Here is a 21,004-nt window from a genome sequence, read left to right on the forward strand (position 1 = left end):
TCGAGTTTATTTTCAGTTGGCATTTGCACTGCCAATAGCTCAAGTTCCCTCTGTGTCCTATTCCTTGTACAATCCTGACTGGGCAAAGACACTGCTGGACTCCTTTATTTCCAGAAAACTATTAAAGCGGTGGAAACTTGTATCAGTGAGACAGATCATTAGTCTATTCCCAGGATGATACAGAAGAAGAGTGAGTTCCTCAACTCTTCAGAGACAAGCTTTCACAAGCACAGCTTCATTAATTTGTTTGAAGTGAATTTCCAGAGTTGTTCTATCAAGACTCATAAGTAAGAACAAAGACACTTTCCAAAACCAATTCTGAGGACGTCTGGAATATCCATTAATTTGAATGATCTTTCTGCTCTCTTATATATGTACAAATAATGGAGGATGATTGTAGTATGAATGATCAGCATGTCCCTTACACTCATAAATTAAGACAAATAGCTAGTTTTGTGAAGAGTCCATTATTTATGGCCTCATTATATTCATTTCTTCTTTCCCTTCAATCTCTTTGGATTTAAAATATCAATATACTCTCCTAATAAGAACACAAAAGCTTTTTATGTGATACTTCATTGTATGATATATGTCATTCTTTAGGTTAACAAATAGCAATTTTCTTGGACATGAAAATGTATTCATTTAAATGTCATATCTGAGAATAATCTATGGGTGATATGATTAGATACGATATTTACTTTTTTAATGATCTTTTCTATGTTGACAGTTTTTTAGATTTAATATGTACTACTTTTATAATCAGAAAAATACAATTAAATCAGAAAAATACAATTAAAACACCAAAAGCAGTCTAGTTGAAAAACTAATGAATGAATAAAATAAAGCAGTCTAGTTGAAAATATCAAAGCAAATTTCCCTTCCCCTCCCTTCAGCGGCTATATACTAGACCAGCTGTGCCAGATCTATAGCTATGTTTTGTAAATAAAGGTTTGATTTTTTTCTTTCTGTTCCTCACTTTGTTCAGTCAGTGTTTGCAGAAACAAAGGTCCCTCACCAAAGTACATAAGCTAACAAACAATCAGAAGAGTAGTCAGGATCAAGTGTGAGATTTCTGGCTTTTTTCCTTTCTACTTTTTTTTCCCTCTTTACCCAAGGGAACACCTGCTATTTATTTTTTTTTTTTCCTAAAGATTTTATTTATTTGACAGAGAGAGAAACACAGCGAGAAAGGGAACACAAGCAGGGGCAGAGGGAGAAGGAGAAGCAGGCTTCCCACAGAGCAGGGAGCCCGATGCGGGGCTCAATCCCAGGACCCTGGGATCATGACCTGAGCCAAAGGCAGATGCTTAACAACTGAGCCACCCAGGCGCCCCCTGCTATTTCTTTTAAATTATTACCAAAGCAACTGAGGTGAAGAGGCCACCATCTTAAATAATATCAGGTCAAAAAACTTTATTCCATTACACTTGGGTTAAAGAATATAAATGGTAATATGCTAGTATAATTGCATAAACCATGTCCTTTGATTTATAATTGTGAAAAAGGAAATTCTGTTAGTCATTTTATAACAAATTATAGTTTGATGAAAAATTACTAAGCTAACAGTAGTTCATAACATTATTTCAGGGCCTCTCCAGAATAATTAGAACTCTGAAAAGGTCTGAATATGTCTGTTTCTTCTAAACATAAATATTTTTTTAAAAATTGATACATTAGGAGCTTGGGTGGCTCAGTTGGTTAAGTGACTGCCTTCGGCTCAGGTCATGATCCTGGAGTTCCGGGATCGAGTCCCATACTGGGCTCCCTGCTCAGCGGGCAGTCTGCTTCTCTCTCTCTGACCCTCCCCCCTCTCATACTCTCTCTCTCTCTCTCTCATTCTCTCTCAAGTGAATAAATCTTTAAAAAAATAAATAAAATAAAAAAATAAAAATTGATACATCATCTCCAAATTGTATTTTGTCCATTCTTTCTGTCCTATACTTTCATCACATAAAACAGAGTAATGGCAGCCTTTTATACAATACACAAAAGCTTAGGGTCCCATCTTACACAAAAACTAAAGTGATTTGTAAACTCAAGATTCAAGTTATATTCTGGAATTTATCTTAGAAAAGAGGCTAAGCACACTACTTAAATCATAAAAAAAATTAGATGACAAATGAGAAATATGCTATTTTTTTCAATTGAGGGAACACAACTGGACGACAAAGAAACATCTAAAAAATAAGCAGAATTGTAAAATGTATATGAACATTATACAATAAAAATGGTAAATGTTAAAGAAACATTTGTCAACTCCTAGTGAAAAGAGTCTCTACGTTGAAGAGAAAAAAATTTTCAGAGTATGTAACAATACAGAGAATGGAATTAAAACCAGTTTTTCCTTTAAGTTTGTTTCAAAAATAAATAGGGAAAATATTTTTAAACTTTTATTTTATATTTTTGAAAGCTATTTATTGTGAAGCTTGTAGTATAGTTTTTAGTTATTAGGCAACTGTAGAGTTTTTAATATCCCTGACTGAAAACAATGTTTGGCTCCATATACATGTGGCGCTTGGCATTCTAAAATATAACTACTCAGGGATTTATTTTATTTTAGAAGAGGGTGTGAGAATAAATCACTCATACTTTACTGAAGTAAAAGGACTCAACTAGGATAGACCTAAAGCCACCGTTGTCTGTGTCTAATCAAGCAAGCACACCACTAAATGCTGATATTAAGAATGAGATGTTGCCTTTTATGTAAATTAAAACTCAACACAGTATGTATTTTACTACAGCAGAGTGCAGTATTTCCAAAAGAAACGACTATTCTGGTTTTTAATGACAAAAATACAATAAAATAAGAGATATTTTTGGCCCTTCAAGCAAAATGTCCACCTTCTTTATCCATTCCAAAGAATACATTTATTTTCTTATATTCCAAGACTTAAAACTTTAGATCAGAGGGGCATTTTAAAGTTCTTTTAACATACAATTCTACTATGTAAACAAAAACAATGTTGTCTGATATTAACAACAAAATGCAATCAAACAGATCCTAAATCAATTATTTAAAAGGCTGCTTCAAAGTGCTGTGGCACTTTTGTCCCTATTTGAAGTTTTCTCTTCATCTGTCTATTAATATGGATCTCAAAATCTGTTTTCTGACTTTTCCAAGACAATTCAACAGAAGGTATATTCCATTTACTTAATGACCATTCTCCTTTGTTTGCTTCTCTTCATTTGCTCATCCCTTAAACGTTCAGGTTTCCTAGGGCTCATGTTCTCCATCCTTTTTGCCCTTTCCTTAATCAAACTAATCAGCAACCAATATTTCAACTATAAACTGTAAAGATTTCTCCCAAAACTGTGTCTTCTTTCTCTTAAGCACCAAACTCACTTACCTATCTGCCTACTATCTCCACCCAGAGGCCCTGCAGGTATTCAAGCACAACATATCAACAACAATGCAGTGTATTTCTTCCAAAATCTGCTTTTTTCCTTTCCTTTTCTTTTTTTTAATCTTGGGGAACACTGGCCCAGTCTCTCAAGTAATAAACCTCAGCCTTTGGACACAACACCAAATCTTGTAAATCTAACCTTCACACGTCAATAAAAATTATCTGTTCTAAAGCCTAAATCAGACTGTGCCATTCCCTTGCTTTAACAAACACACACACAAACAAAAAAGAGAAGATAAAGTCACCTTCTTATTATGGTATACAAGATCAGTTTACCCTTCCATCTCTAGATCCTTCTCTCCTGCCTCACTCTCCAAAGACATACCTGTGCTGTACAGTATGCATTACATGTACTTGCCAAGTATACCATTCACTCATTCAACAAGTATGTGTTAGGCACTGTTCTAAGCACTGAAGAGATCACAGTGAACACAACAGACAAGTTCCTGCTCTAGTGGGCTTACATCCTGGTGCAAGGAAACAGACAACAAACATATAATAGATGCAATGGCAGTAAGTACTATGGAGGAAAAGATCTAGCTAGAAAAGCAACCAGCATGTTCTATACACTACAAAAACATACGGTGTCTTAAAAGTGCAATTTTATTTAGGTTTCAATTTTAATTATAATTTAAAACCATAATACCATGAGTAATACTGAAATGTATTGTCATTGAGAGGCATAACAGAACACAGCTTACTTCTGGAACAACCAATTATAATAATTTTATTTTTTGAGATTAAAGTTGATAGAGTCAAGAATGTTTTTCTTTGATTCTAGTGTTTAAGTTGGCTCTTGGATGTTCCCCCCAAAAATTATTATTAGCGCTGGCACATTTCAAATTACATCATGAGATTAGAATCTATAAAACCTAAGTACTCATCTAGAATTAGTCTCATTGTTATTTATTTCATTGTCTTTAAACTATAGTTAGTTAACTAACTATAGTTAGTTAAAATAACTATACCACGGTTTCAAATTTAGGGCCTACAAATTAAGACTCCACAGTAATACCAGAACATTAGAGACAGGAGCTTTTGACTAGTGATTTAAAAACAGTTGTTCAATTGTCTGAATCATGTAAGTTCATAATATGTCCCAACTGCAAAGAGCTGAAACAACTGGAGAAGTCTACAGAAGGGCGCTGTTTAAGATACAGGATATTACTAAAGGCTTTGACAGTAAGCCAAAGAAAATTTACACAGACATTAATCGGTCTGTTTCATACTCAGAAAATAACAATGATTTACCTTACCTTCTAAATACTAATACATACTCTAAAAGACTACAAAGGAATTCAGATTTTCCTCTGGGAAACTTCACTATTGTATTACAGTCTCAGGAAAGGAATGAATGAATCAGTGAATCAATGCATGCATGCATGCCGGTGTTTTAGTGCTTATAGTGCTTACATAAATATGTAAAGAAAACTAATGGGTTTCTTTAGATGCAGAAGTTAACTGTGAAATGTTTTAAACTTCCAAATAACTAAATAGAAATTAAGCTTAGTGGAAGCTGAGTCTAACCTCAATGACAACTCTGGCAAGCAGAATTCTGTCAAAGTTTTCAAGTTTTAGGAAACAATGATACAATTCATCACTTTCTAAAGGCATAATTTTCACTTCTGTCCACAATCCCTGAATCCTCACAAACATGTGCCTTATGGGACACTTCTTTCTGTATCCTATGTGATGATCAGCTTCTGCTTTCCTCAAACCAGTTGGCAGAGGGGCAACTGTCCCTGGCCCAGCTGAAATTCTGACTGAAGCGTGGGCCCATGGGAAATACTGGGTCAGAGGAAGGGAAAGCATAGATCAGCCAGTCTGCAACATACTAATAATTCCTGTGTTGGTAAAAAAAAGTAGCTACCATTGCACCACAGAAGCCAGGACTTATGTTCTATTTAAAAACTAAAACCAAAACAAAAGATGACTAAGAGGCAAACCTCACTTCATTCTCAAGGCTGAGGAGAGAAGAATTTACATACCGCATCCGTGATGTCTATTTCATACACCCTTTGGAAAGTCCTGCGCTCAAAGAAAACAAGTTTGCCGCTGCCACATCCCCTTTGAACAGATGTCCCGGTGACTATGAGTTTATCATCTGGACTGAAACAGCAGTCAGTCCTACAGACAAAAACAGCGTGTAAGCATAAGCTTATGACCCTACAGCAATGAGTTAAATAAAATATAAACAACACCAATGTAACAAGAGGTGACTCTTATAGAGGGCTCACAGTAAGTCAAGCACTTATATTAGTTTGCTTAATCTTCACAATAATCCTATGGGGTAGACATTATTATCCCCATTTTACTGATGAGGAAACTGAGGCAGAGAGAGATTAAAGAAACCCTTCCCAAGATCACAAAAGTAGGTAGCGCAGCTGGGACTTGAACTCAGGCAGTCTGATTGCAGAATCTATGCTTCTAACTTCTACACACTGTATATTTTAATGTATAGAAAGTGTGGGAAAAACTCAAGATAGACCTTGACAGTGCTATAGACAAAGAAACATTGTATGACTAATGTCTAAATAGTGATAATTTTGTCCAGTTTTGGAATTATTTTTTACCACCACTAGCCACCATCCCCAAATAATTGGAGTTTTGTCAAGTCAAGGACCATGAAATGAGGAACAGGTTGAACTGCTGGAACCTAATTGATGGCTATGATTCAAGAGCCCTTGTTATTAGAGATCTGGCCACCTGGTTGTGAATAATCTAAGACATGATCCAAAGAAGTTATGTAGTTAGCATAGCTTGCAGCAGGCATAATAGCTCAAAAAATTCTCATCAGCTATAAATTCATGTTTGTTTGTCCATCTGTTTGTTTTAACAGATAAGTGCCATGGGCAACAGACCGCGCTAGAGTCAGGGCTCTGCTATTACACAGTTTCCTCCATTTGACGGTTCCATCACCTTCACGCTCTCCCTGTTGGTCATTATTTAACACAGATGTGAAATTTTATTTCTACAAAAATAGGAAGTTTTACTTAGGCACCAACTGTAGGACTTAAAAAGTTCAAATCCCAGCTCAGCTGCTTGAGAAAAATCTTTAAATCCTTCAGTTGTCAACTTAATAGAATGGAGATAATGGTGTTCAGCTACCTAGAGCAAGATACTCTGACCAAGTGAAGTATACTGAATTATTGACTGGAATGATGATAAGGAAAACTTGAGAAAATGATATATAGTAATGCTCAGTAACTATGAAATATTGCTTTGATGGAATGGGGTTCAAATTTTAAAAGACAACAAATATGCAAGCCTACCCTGTCATTTATACATATTAAAAGAACAATTCAATCTCTTAAAATATTTTTAGTACCCCAAGACCTATGTGTGCATACACACAGAGAAACACATGAACATATATGATTTCAACTTCAAAAAAATTTTATGGTCTGAAGAATGTGCAAGTAGAAGGGAAAAATAAAATGCATCTTTCAAAAAACAGATTTCAAATACTCTTCCTGTCCCTTTTTAAAAGACATATAACATAAATTAAAGTGAAGAAATTTCTTTTCCATTCTCTTACATTTATCAATTATTTAAAATATGCTACTTACATTGGGAACAAGGTAGGAAGACCCGAGGCTGAAAAAAGTGGTTTATTAAACTGTCGGATGTCCCATAATTTCAATGTATCATCACCTGACAGAGGAATGAAAAAGAAAAAAAAAAGAAAGTGAATTGTGCAAAAAACTAGTTCTAAGTTTAGAGTTTGCTAAACTTAGTGTATAACTATAGGAAAGAAGGAAGGAAGGAAGGAAGGAAGGAAGGGGAAAGAAAGATGCACATAAGTGTATTTTACTGTTTTAACTGGGCAGCTTGAAAGTAGTGGATGTGAGAACAGTAGAAAGATTTATGATAATGAACTGGCCTTCTAGAAATAAATTTTCACACTGATGTAGCATCTGTAGGCTAGAAGGAACCCTGGAGAATCTACTCTAAGGAGTGATTTGAAAGCAGCTGGTAGTCCCCCAATGGTATAGTTGAGCATAACCGGCCTTCTTAAGAAGATATTAATTTAACAACCATCAGGACTGAAAATAGTTCAGTTCACAACACTCTTTCTCCCACTGGTGTGTAGATGAAGCTATCCATTAACATTAATGAGACTGAGCCATGTGATTCCCTTCCCTCCAGTGTAACTCTACCTGCGGCTATCATTCTTCATGTTGCCGGGAAGTACAGCTTTTCCAAAAGCTCTTTAAAGTATAATGAATATTCTTCTAAGAATCGCTGTTTTTCTATTTCTATAGGGCTACTAACTGATATTCCTGACGAGAATGAAAGCCAAAACTCATATAAGTAATGTCTTTGCTGTTCTTGCTCCCCAGCGTCCACAGCTGAGACCTGCCTCAACCCCTTGGGTCCAATAAAGAATCAGTATCAGGTGCAAGTGAGCTGAGTGGAGATTTCAATAAAAATCTCCATTCTCTCCCAAGTGACCCTTCCTCTGAAACCCAACTTTTGGCAGGTGCACTAATCCACAATTGGCTGGACTGGGGACCTGCTTAAAATGGAAAGACTTTGTAAGACTCACCTTTTTTTTTTTGCTTTTAGTCTTAAAAAAAGATTACATATCCTCATAATTCTCAACAATAAGAAAACATTAATCTGCATTAAACAGTTTAGCTAACCTGACAGGTTCTGGAACTAGCAGGAGTACCTTACAACACCTGGGGACTCTGCTGAATACACTTCTATCTGCCATATTCTATACACCCAGGAAGAAAAATGATGGAATACGTTATACGTACTGTGTTGGCGACATGTTACCCAACAGTTATTATAGGATGGAAAGGGAAGGTAAGAATTGTCACCAAAATGGCTTTGACTGAACTGAGGTTAGTCCAATACTTCTAGTAATTATCAACTGGTTTGGGGCTGGCCTGTTTTAGAATCCTCTGAGAGGAATTTTCAAACTATGCTTCCCACTTATTCCTCTCTTGTCTCTCCACTCCACATTGGAGATTTGGGTTCACCATTCTAAAGCTGCAAGAGTAAATGTGAGAATTTCTAAGTGAAACATTTATCATTTGAAAAACTTTCTCAAAAGATTCAGATACACACTCTTGGGGTAAGAACCACTATTTGTAAGTAAAGAGTATATATAGTCTTAATTAAGAGTCATCTCTTGTGGCGCCTGGGTGGCTCAGTCGTTAAGCGTCTGCCTTTGGCTCAGGTCATGATCCCAGGGTCCTGGGATCGAGCCCCACATCGGGCTCTCTGCTCCGTGGGAAGCCTGCTTCTCCCTCTCTCACTCCCCCTGCTTGTGTTCCCTCTCTCACTGTGTGTCTCTCTCTGTCAAATAAATAAATAAAATCTTAAAAAAAAAAAGTCATCTCAGGACTCAAATAGGTTAGAATTGATGGACCAAATACATATTTTATACAGACTCCCCCCTTTCCCATGTATACCATAAATAGAAAATACATGTGCTTTGATGTTTTACAATTATGTAAGTGGGGGTAGTTTGGATATAACAAACAAGGCTTCCTCAGAGGAAAGAGAATCTGATGCAGTTCCCAAGGTACACAGACATGGAATGGCTGACCTGAGCAAAAGCTGGGCCAAGTCTCTCCATCTTCTCCTCACTCCCACTACCCTCTACACCAGGTTGCACATTCTTTCAGGAAAGGAACACTGTCTATGATGTTCACAGTTTAGACCCAGCACCTAGCACAATGCTTGCTCAGAGTAGTTGCTCAACATAGAATGGCTGAGTGAGTGAATGGCCGAATGCAGTGTTGCTAGATTAACATGGCCTACAGAATAAAAACTAAATCCTTTATGTGATATTTGAAACCATCTGTAATGGCTCCAATCTACTCACTCTACTGTTTCTTTTCCCTCCCCACAAATGGGCCTACAGGAAGACCCTCAGTCATGCCCCATACTTCCTGTAATGCTCTGCTCATAAACTGCCCTTACTCTTCTCTTGTTTCCTTCTTTCAACACTTAGCTCATCCATGTGAGAAAGATTCAGCAAGAAGAAACCCATATTTAACCTCATGAATGTGGGTAAATAAACATAATATGGTCATACAGAACTATGTAGCCGTTTAAAAACTAACATTCAGGTACGCAACTTCTTCTTTTTTAACTGAATTGAGGTACAGTGTTCAAACTGAAAAAAAAATCAGTGGTAAGCCAACAGAAGAGTCTAAGTTATAAAATGATATAGGAAGAATATAGAACATCATCTACAAAATTCCATAAGTCATCCTCGGAGGCTTTAAACTCTGATGGAATTTGAAGCTAAAATAAAAACTTAGGCCAAAAAGTACATATTTTCTAAATTTTATTTGATACCTTTTTTAAGAAAACAATACTGCCAAGTCAGAAATGCATTTTAATGGAAAAAAAAAAAAAAAAAGACTGGCAAAGGAGCACTAACAAAAGCACAGCTAGGTTTACTGTTAGGACATTAGTGTAACATTTGTTAATTATGATCATTTTTAAATACAGAAACACATCCAAAAGAAAGTTTTTAACCTACCTCCACGAGAGGCAAGGACATTACCGTCATAGGAAAAAGCCACACAAGAAGTGTCTGTGCCTGGGTCATGAGCCTGTTTATAGTGGAATTTAGGATGAACCTGTTTTCAAAGACAAGCAAAGTGTTAACATCTCATCTGAATTCCAATGAGAACATTTTTGTGGCAAGGGTATTTTACTTTATCATCCAGAAAATGATATATGTAAAATAAGAATTTTACTTGACTATAGTTTTCTTTATTCTGGAAAATAATTCAAAAGGTTTCTAAAAACATCCATTTGCTTTAATAATAAAAAGAGATTAAGTCCCATTTTTCAGACTCCTTTAGCAAGCTCTGAGCAACACAAGACTAACACAGTATTTAGTTCTTACAGCATAAAGTTATTGGGACCACTTCCTATCATAAATATGAATAAAATAAAAATGAAAAATATGAATAAAGATTACAAATGAACATATTATTTATTAAATCAAAAATATCACTGTAGTGGTGCCTGGCTGGCTCAGTCAGTAAAGCGTGTGACTCTTGATCTCAGCATTGTGCGTTCAAGCCCCATGCTGGGCACGGTGCCTACTTTAAAATATATATACACATCTATCATTGTATTCCTAGTATATGCCAGACACTGTGCATGTGCTTGTAGGTCTTGAACGCTCTTTAATGTGCCTGGAGGATAATGTTGTTGCGGAGGAGGAAGAGGGGAAGAACTAACCCTGACACAATGCTAATCATACCCTATATGTATTCTACTCTTTACTATCTTGTCTACGTAATTCTCTCAATCACTTTACAAGTTAGCCTCTCCTATTACCACCTGCATTTTACAGAGTAGGAAACTGAACCACAAAGACTTCAGTACCTGAGTTAAGGTCACAGAGCTAGTGAGTGGTACAGCTGGGTGTTTGAACCAAAAGGCCCACTCTTAAACACTACACTCTACTCCTTCTCTAGTGATGTATGTTAATAGTTTTTTTACTTCGAATGTTGCTTCTTCACAGTTAATGACTTAGAAAAGTAACTCTACTATACTAATCTTTTCACTTAGTTATGATTCAGTAACCAGCACAGGATACTAGGGAGTCAATTATCCTAGCTCCACCAAGCTGGATAATTCCAGTGAATGGACAAGGCACACTGCTAGTGATAAGAGCATGTAGGTCTCTCGTGGGAGCCACAGGGATAGGAATACAAGTGACTCCATCTCCTTAGGTCTTACGTCAACCGTAACAATCATGAGTCACAAAACAGAGCTCATGTCTGTTAGCCTCCCACCAATATCCCTGACACCCTGTCAGTGAGCTTCCACCTAAAAGCTTCCAGTAATGAGGAGCACCTCATTACCTCACAAAAGCAGGCTGGGTTTTTTGGTGCTTTTTGTTTTTCTTTTTTTTAAGATTTTTATTTATTTATTTGAGAGAGAGAGACACAGTGAGAGAGGGAGAAGCAGACTCCCCGCTGAGCAGAGAGCCCGATGCGGGGGCTCGATCCCAGGACCCTGGGATCATGACCTGAGCTGAAGGCAGACACTTAACGACTGACCTACCCAGGCACCCCTCGTTTTTGTTTTTAATAATTTGTATAGCTTGACTTAAATTTGTCCTTTCTCTTCCTCTGACAGTCTTAGAAATTTGTATTAAACATGGTGCTCATGCTTCCACCTTCCATGGGTACAAATAATTTACTGATTCCACTTTTCTTTTAATTGGGCATCAAGACACAAGGTTAAACAGGGAAACACAATGTGCCAAGATAAACATGATAAACAAGATAAACATGGCTTTTCTCCCTAGAGAATTGACAGTCCCCTGAAAGAATATGGGTAAGCGTAAGAAGTCACAAGTAGTACAAGGGGGATGTGAAGAGTAGTAAGTGAGCACTGAGGAGAGGTACCTAATCCAAACCTGAGAATGGGGGGTGGGGGAGGAGAGAGGGGCAAAAAGAAATCCTGAGACCCAGTGGATGAAAGTACAAGTTAGCAGATGAAGGAGCAGGATGCAGAGGTAAGAACGAGTATTCCAGTCACAGGGTACTGTGTTGTAGTAGGCAGAATTTTGACCCCCCATGATCTCCATCCCCTGGTGTCATGACCATAAACATGTCACTCTACATGGCAAAAGGGACTCTGCAGGTATAACTAAGGTTAGTAACTAGTTAACCTTAAAAAGAGGGAGATTATCCTGGATTATCCAGGTGGGGCTGAAGTAGTCACATGAGACCCTGAAAGCAGAACTTTCTCCTGGCTGAGGACAGAAGAGAAAGCCACAGAGACAAGACAGAGAGTAAGAGAGACTAGAAGAATCCGAAGTGTTTGAAATGCCACTCTTGACTCTAAAGACGTGTCAAGGAAATGGGGATCTGAATGCTGCCAGTAACCAGTGCGTTTGAAAGAGGACTCTTAGCCCCCGATGAGAGCCACCGCCTTGGCCAACAGTTTGATTATAGCTTGATGAGACCCTAAGAAGAGAATCCCACCACACCATGCCAGACATCTTACCTACAGAAATTGTGAAATAATAAATTGGGTGTTTTTTTTAAGGCACTAAATTAGTGGTAATTTGTTATGAAGCAATAGAAAGCTAACGTGTATAAAGGTAAAAGAGCTAGTTGCAGTCAAAGAACTAAAAGAAACTAACCACGACTGGAGGGAAAGGAGAAGTGGGGGAATGGTGGAGCAGGGCCTCAATCACCAGGAGCCTTGTAGGCCATGGTAAGGGCTTAGATGTTATCCTGAAGGCAAAAGGGAGCTGCTTAATGGAGATTACTCAGAGGATAATGTGACTAGGTTTGCTTATTTTAAAAAGATCATTCTGAACACATGTGGAGAATAGATTGGGAATATTTGGCTCAGAAAAACAAAACTCTGCTACTAAACTCAATTAGGAAAATTTGCCACTTGGTCATATTTCATCAAGTCATCAACTACTAAACTCTAAATAGAACTTGTGAAAGATACTGTATTGGTAGCAACTTACCAAAAAGTCTGTACTTACATTTGGCCTCTCAGTGAAATTAACTTAGCTTTTTGTTTACTTGTTTTAAATGTTTTGTTTATTTTTAATGCTCATAAATATATATACACATCTAAAGAGAAGGAAGACCAGTCATTTCAGGAGTGGTAAGGCAGTGCACTATAGTAAAACTGGGCCAGGACCAGGAGATAGAAAATCTAGACTTCGCTTAGTAAAAACTAGCAGTGCGATTGGGGACAAATTAGTCTCTCCAGATCACAAGTCTATCTGCTGTAAAATAAATGGATTGCACCAGATGATTTCTAGGGTCACTGACAGCTCTGTGATTCTTAAGGAAAAGACAAAAACTAGTATATATAATATTTTATAATTCAACAAACTGATCAATATGTACTTTTTATTATTAATAGGACAAAACAGATTTTGAATGCCAACATTTGAACACATAAATAAACACATACACATAGATGTGTATATATACATAGACCAGTAAAGGGGGCTAAAGAACCTTAAAAGGTACAAAGGAATCATATCATATAAACTTCAGCAGGAGCCCCATGGCAAGAGGTTTTTCCCTGTAATAATCTAATTCTCACCCTTGCTCAGAGAAGGGGTGAGATGAGGCTGCGAGTCTGCTGTTCCCTAAATTGGTCTTGCTTCCTCTTTTTACTGCCCTGAGTGGGATTCTAGGGTTTAAAGGCATACAGCCATCTGGTACTCATGCACAGAGAAAGTGCTCTGTTTCAAAACTTAAGATTCTACTGGATCTAACAGGTAATAGTATAACTGTAATACAAGGAACTGAACAGGAATAAGGGATTACAACTACAGGTGATTTTGCCTTAATCTAGTAAGAAAGAACTTTACCAAATATTCATCTGCCACACTTTAATGTCTCCTCATTTAGGTACTACTTTAAAGGGCCACTATATTGGAGGTTGGGTGTTCTGAAATTTTTACAATTCATTATTTATAATGCAAAATGTGCGAATATTTGCCACAAAACAAACCCCACCTTGTCTTTCTGACTTCCCATAGTTCCTATTGCCATATCAATTTACATCTCAGTGCAGCACTCTTTTATAGTAACATATGGCTGCATATTAATAATTAAGATTTCAAAAGAGATTACACTCAAAATAATCTAAATCATTTCCTCTTTTAAAAGGACTAACATAACATAATAAAATTAAATTAAAAAAAATAAAAAATAAAGAAAAGGACCTAATAAAATAAAAAGACAAAATGCCCTCACTTCAGATGCACAGCTCACGGATTTTATGTCCTAAGTGCTCTTCAATTATTAACTTCACTTTAACCAATAATAAAAGTTTATTCTAATGAAATAAAATGATAGCCAGAGGTGATCTTAAACTTACATAAAATATCAACACTTGGACAGTCATGATGACAAACACCCTTACACTCAGTCAACCTGACTGAAAACACTTCTGGCATAACTTGGGAAATCTGGAACTGTGACTTCTCCTTTAACTGATTTTATGATCATCCTAGGCAAAGAACATCGTTCTTCAGGGAAGCTGAGATTATTAACGCCTTTATACAGGTTTCCTATTCTTAGGAGGGCCTTACGTTACGATTTGGAGAGTATCAAGTCTCAGATTCATAGTGATAGAAAATGCAAGCACAAATGCTAGAGTTTTAAAGCCCCTCTCCTGAGATCATACCACACAAACTCCAACTGGTAAAAGGGTCAGGAGCCTCTGGCAGTACAGAACTCATTACCTTCCAAGCAACATCAGTCCATTTCTGGGTGGCTCTAACTGGGAACACTTAAACTGAGTCCAAGACTCCTTCCTAGAATTCCAATATCTACTTATGACTCCTGGCCCCATCTTCTGTGGCTATGCTAATTCTAGTTTTTCACTTCTCTAATGCAGCCTGTAAAATTCTCAAAGAAAAATAGGACATCTTCCACAAAGTCTTAAATATACCATTCCTGAAATCATAAACATAATCCAAACATTCTGTGGTGCTACTGATGGTCACTGAGTTTACATCCAGGGGCTGGCTGCCTAGATCCCAGTATCTTCATTGTTCTAGTGTGTGTCAATCAATGAAAGAGGACTGACAGCCCTCAAAATGATCAAAACACGTTCTGTAATTAATAGAGACAGTGGAATATACTATTTTAAATGAGGGAATTTAAATGAGTTGCTAGGCTGAAAATAGAGAAAATTTTAATGGAAAGACTACTGGTCCTACAGCCAAGCTGACTTCATCTAAATTTTCAATCCAATACATTTTAGTTTGACCCTGGCCAAATTGCTTAATCTTTCTGTTTCTCAGTTTGTTAATTTTTAAAATAACACACCCTAGGGCGCCTGGGTGGCTCAGTCGTTAAGCGTCTGCCTTTGGCTCAGGTCTTGATACCAGGGTCCTGGGATCGAGGCCCGCATCGGGCTCCCTGCTTGGCAGGAAGCCTGCTTCTCCCTCTCCCACTCCCCCTGCTTGTGTTCTCTCTCTCTGTCAAACAAATAAAATAAAATCTTTAAAATAACACACCCTACACATCTTCCCACCCCTCCCCTTCTTCTCAACTCCCAAAGACACTGAGTTACATTTGACCTACTAATCCCTGCCTTATGTCAGTACCACACATTTATTAACTCTGGAGTAGCTACCTCTTTTCAGAAAGTTGCTGACATGTAACTGTGCTACCAGAACACAAACTCCAAGAGCAAGATGAAGCAAATGCAGGGCTCCCTAACAGATGAGAGGTACTAACATTTGACTGTCCTCTCAAGTCTGTTCCTAGGACCCCCTCAATAGATAAAAAATTTCTTTCTCATTGGGAATCTATTTTCAATAACCAAGCAACTCTATATATTTTCAATCACATGTTAGAGTTACTTACTATACCAGGATTAAAAATATGTCAGGATTTTTTTAAATGGCAAGATTAAGAACAGAATAAATATTGGTCTAGACTGAACATAATTCACTCCTGTTTCTCTGATTTGGGAGACCTATAGTAAGGAGATTGAGAATGTATACAAAAGAATAGGAACTTTCATATGAACATGCTTTCCCATTCCCTTCTGCCACAAAGCCTTCATTTTAGTGAGGAGAAACGGACAATAACACCTCTCCAACTGATTCTGTGATATTCAAATTCATATATTGTATGAAAATATGGCATCACCATAAAAAGCACCGACGATGCAGCCAGACTGACCAGTTCAAATCCAGGCTTCACCACTTACCATCTGTATGATCTTGGGTGAACTAATCTCCCTATGCCCCCCTCTGCCATCTATTAAATGAAAATAATAATAGTACCCATGTCAGATGTTGGGAGAATTTAATGAGTTGATGCAAGCGTGGCACACTCCTTTGCAATATAACTTTGCTGTTCTTTTCATCAAGATGTGCCATTCACTTCTCAAAACCTGGGCTCTGGGTATGGACGTGTGACTTGTTTGGGCTTACAAGACATGCAGCCATGAAAATGTGCCTGTCACATTTCCCACGGTAAAAATCATAACTGACTGCCACTCCCCCTCCCTCTGTCACTCAGCCGGGCTTTCCAAGGGCTGCTCCCAGCCAATGACTGAGCACAGGGGATAAAGGACTCCTAAGTAGTCTGAATGAAACTTTGACATTGTGCTATAGTCTAAGAGTCTTTCTGCACAGCCCTCTGTTTTCTTTTCTTTTACTATAACATTTTTTATTGAGATATAATTCATATACCATGGAATTTGCCTACTTAAAGTATGCAGTTCACTGATTTTAGTATTTCCAGAGAGTTGGGCAACCATCACCACAATCAATTTTAGTTCATTTCCATCACCTCCCAAAAGAAACCCCATAGACATTAGCAATCACTCCCCCATCTGCCCCTAACCCCTCAGCCCCAAGCAACTGCTACTCTAGTTTGTCTCTGTATATTTGCCTATCTGAACATTTCATATAAATGAAATTACACAATATGCTATCTTTTGTGACTGGCTTCTTTCACTTAGCATAATGTTTCTGCGATTCATCCACAGTGTAGACATATATCAGTTTCTTTTTATTTCTTTTCTTTTATGAAATATTTCTTTTCTATTTATGAAATAATATTCCATTGTATAAATGTATCACATTCTACTTATCCATTCATCGGCAGATGAACATTTAATACTTCTTTCTTTCCTTTCACAGAGGTATGACCTGCATCATGCTCTCTTTCCAGATTTTCTCAGGCTCCCTTTCCCGTTTCCCCCTACAGGCCTTTCCCCAGTAAATCTCAACATGTTTAACCCTGCTCTTGGTGTCTGTTTTCAGACCACCCAGACTAACACAAGCGGTGCCATGAGGGATCCAACAACATCGGGGTAAGATAAGAATGTGGGACTGGCTCATTCATTGCCTGATAGGTAGAGAGGACATTTTTCTAAGTGGACTATGAGGTGCAGATACACTCTAGCGCTTGGTATTGGTTCAACTGCTACAGATTTCACTGGAAGTGACCTGGGAAAACTTCCTGGTATAGGGGAATGCCCTTGTGGGTACAATGTCTTAGGCATTTAAAAGATATGGAAGGAGCAATGCCTACAAAGATAATAGTGTTGGCTGGCTACTGCTAAGTCTTACTGATATGCTACAGAGGGCTAATGAGAAACTGAAGGCCATTAACAGTTAAAGACTATGTGGGAGAGACAGAGGGCCAACTGTGGTACTTTTCAAAGAGGCCCTCATCTCCTGCAGTGGAAGAACAGACAGAGCTGAGCAACAAACAAAAGCGATCTGGTAGTCAGATTTATACAACTCCAGAGACATTAAATGCTCAACCAAGGCAGGTCTGTTATTCTAAGGTCAGGGCTCTAGTTGGGAAAACCTGAGACTCTGAAACATAAGGATAGGATATCTGGATGGATGTCCATAGAATGCTGGATCTGCAGATGCCCCTGGAACTCTCACAGCTTAGAGAGATGGCCAACTCTTGCCCTAGGAAGAGCTAGAACTTCCTTTGTGTTGGAAGATGCTACAACTGTCCCTCCCCCAGGAGGACCTTCCCCTACATCCTCCTCTCCTGGCTGCTAGGCTAATAACTAGGGTTGAATTCCAGGATTACTCACCTGGGGAGGTGAGAGGAGGTGGAGGCTGAAAGGAGGAAAGAGATTACACACCAAAAGAATGCAAGAATCAGAGAGCAGCTACTGGGAGGAGCCTTGAGTTTAAAGTGTGAAGATGCTTAATCGAGGGGGCTTTGATGTAAGACTAGATAGGCAGGATTCCTTGATGGGGGGGGGCAGATTTTGGAAAAGGAACCTAGGGGATGCGGCAAACAAGCTGCTAGGTTGCTATCAGAGGCCTGGAAAAGTGATGGCCAATGTTGAGTAAAATAAAAACACCCTGATTGCCCTAGAAGAGGATAGAGAAAAGGGTAAGAAGGCCTGGGGAAGTGGGCATACTGGAATGGTTATGTTGTATCAGGCCAGAAAACACAGATTATTATTTTTCATGGGAGAACCCCAAAGAACCACCATTTACAGGGAACATCTGCAAGCACAGGGGAGAGAGCCAGCATCACCAACAAGTTCAATGGCAGCTCTCCACCTACAGCCCAGGGCTAATGTCACGGAGCCAGACCATTAAAATTAACATCCACAGGGATGATGAGGCCCAAAGTAATAACAGCCAGGTTGCAGTGCTTAATTACTAGAAGCCAACAGGCTGCGATTACTATAATGTAAAGTATAATGACTGGCAAAGTCAGAGAGATAGGCAAGGGGGCTTGATGTGCAGGGAGTTGTGGAGGTTGACAGAATAGAGCATTCCTAGGGGCAGAAGGCATGGGCAGACAATAAAGGTAATGCTTAATTTCTACCATCAAAAAGAGAGATGAACAGAGGAAGAGGAGGCTGAAGGTGGTCACCCCAACAAAAAGTTATGATTCCTTGCTCTATTCCCATACCTAAGTCTATTTTCAGATCAGGAGCCTACCGACTACAGAGGTAGCTAGATTCCTTAAAACAAAACAAAACAAAACAAAAACAGTGCTACTCAGTGGAGCAATAATTCTCCTAGTCCTTCCACAAAGGGATTGCTGACTACAGACTTAATCAAGTAGTAGTCCCAATTGTAGCTGCTGTGATGAATGACCCAGATCATAGCTAGAGCAGATTAATAAAGCCTTAAGGTGATTCTGGCAAAAGAACTTCCCACAGGCCTGGCCAAAGCTTTCTTAGAACTGTGTTGCTGTATGAGATTCTTCCTAGCCAACCCTAATTCCCCCCTTCCTTCCCTCTTTCTTCCACAGGAGTTGGACCTGTATTACCATCTGGTACTCTCTAGCCTCCTCCTCTGGCTCCCCACTCACTTTTTTCCTTCCAGGAGTTTTGGCAATAGATCTCTTATACATCTAATGCTGCCTTAGCATCTGCTTCTTGGAGAAGCCTAACAGAGGACACTAGCAAGTAAGACACAAGCAGAGAACTGTAGAGGCATTTTTTTGGGACTTGCTCTCTTGCTGTTTTGGGAACCCAGCCATCTTGTAAAAAATCACAGGCTAGTTTCCTGGATGATCAGAGACATGCCCAGTCATCCCCATAGCACCAGCTAACATCCAGCCAACAGCCAGACATGTGGGTGAGGACCATCCAGCTGTTAGTTAACTGTTGATGCAATAGAGAACGCAGGAGAAATCAGCCTAGCCATTTCAGACCAGAAGTATTGCCCAACTGACCCACAGAATAGTGAGAAACAAGAATTGTTTGTTGTTTAAGTTGCTAAGTTTTAGAGTAGTTTGTTAGGCTAGCAAAAGGTAACTAATATAACATAGAAAGGAAGTGAACAGTGCCTGACAGATAGTAAACATTATATATGTTTGGCATTATTATAAGTCAGATGATACTATAGGAGCATAACTTTTTAAAGAAGGTTGATTCTCTCACCCCTACCTCAGCATGCTGCCAAATAATAGCCATCATAAACTAGTCCTGAAATCCAATAACTAAAATTTATTCAGCTTTATCATGTGTTGTACTTCACATGATCACTGTGCTCCTCTCTTGTCTTTCTCTATCTGCCTGTGAGAGCAAGAATTCTCTCTAGCAATGTTTTCTTTAAAAAAAAAAAAAAGTAATTACACTTATTTATTTTTTCAATATAATTCAATTAATTATAAACATATAATTTAATATTGACTATATTTTATTTTTTATATTTTTAATGCTTGTTTTATTATGTTACGTTAATCACCATACATTACATCATTAGTTTTTGATGTAGTGTTCCATGATTCATTGTTTGCGTATAACACCCAGAGCTCCATGCAGTACATGCCCTCTTTAATACCCATCACCAGGCTAACCCATGCCCCCACAACCCTCCCCTCTAGAACCCTCAGTTTGTTTCTCAGAGTCAATAGACTCTTATGGTTCATCTCCCTCTCCAACTACCCCCCTTCATTTTTTCCTTCCTCCTATCTTTTTTTTTTAACATATAATGTATTATTTGTTTCAGAGGTACAGAGCTGTGATTCAACAGTCATACACAATTCATAGCGCTAACCATAGCACATACCCTCCCCAATGTTTATCATCCAGCCACCATCCCTCCCACCCCCAATCACTCCAGCAACCCTCAGTTTGTTTCCTGAGATTAAGAATTCCTCATATCAGTGAGATCATATGATATATGTCTTTCTCTGATTCACTTATTTCACTCAGCATAATACCCTCCAGTTCCATCCATGCTGTTGCAAATGGCAAGATTTCGTTCCTTTTGATGGCTGCATAATATTCCATTGTATATATATATATATACCACCTCTTCTTTATCCATTCATCTGTCAATGGACATCTTGGCTCTTTCCATAGTTTGGCTATTGTGGACATTGTTGCTATAAACATTGGGGTGCACGTAGCCCTTCGGATCCCTACCTTTGTATCTTTGGGGTAAATACCCAGTAGTGCAATTGCTGGGTAGTAGGGTAGCTCTATTTTCAACTGTTTGAGGAACCTCCATAGTCTTTTCCAGAGTGGCTGCACCAGCTTGCATTCCCACCAACAGTGTAGGAGCGTTCCCCTTTCTCCATATCCCCACCAACATCTGTCGTTTCCTGACTTGTTAATTCTAGCCATTCTGACTGGTGTGAGGTGGTATCTCA

At 38.4% G+C, this 21,004-nt stretch overlaps 1 protein-coding gene across 3 annotated transcripts in view; it reads right to left on the bottom strand.

The window, feature by feature from the left end:
* Nucleotides 1–21,004, bottom strand: part of WDR70 (WD repeat domain 70) — a 290,485-nt gene that overhangs the window by 41,841 nt on the left and 227,640 nt on the right. For all 3 annotated transcript variants that reach the window (XM_028098034.2, XM_088023519.1, XM_088023520.1), the window contains 3 exons: nt 9,916–10,015; nt 6,977–7,061; nt 5,396–5,534 (listed from right to left, as the gene is read on the bottom strand). In XM_028098034.2, the coding sequence (XP_027953835.1) occupies nt 5,396–5,534; nt 6,977–7,061; nt 9,916–10,015 (324 nt within the window). The remainder of the gene's footprint in view (nt 1–5,395; nt 5,535–6,976; nt 7,062–9,915; nt 10,016–21,004) is intronic.

This window comes from Eumetopias jubatus, unplaced genomic scaffold, assembly GCF_037043125.1.
Source record: "Eumetopias jubatus isolate StellerSeaLion01/CBP00866 unplaced genomic scaffold, mEumJub1_p1.0 scaffold_5, whole genome shotgun sequence".
In the NCBI taxonomy this organism is placed as follows: Eukaryota; Metazoa; Chordata; class Mammalia; order Carnivora; family Otariidae; genus Eumetopias; species Eumetopias jubatus.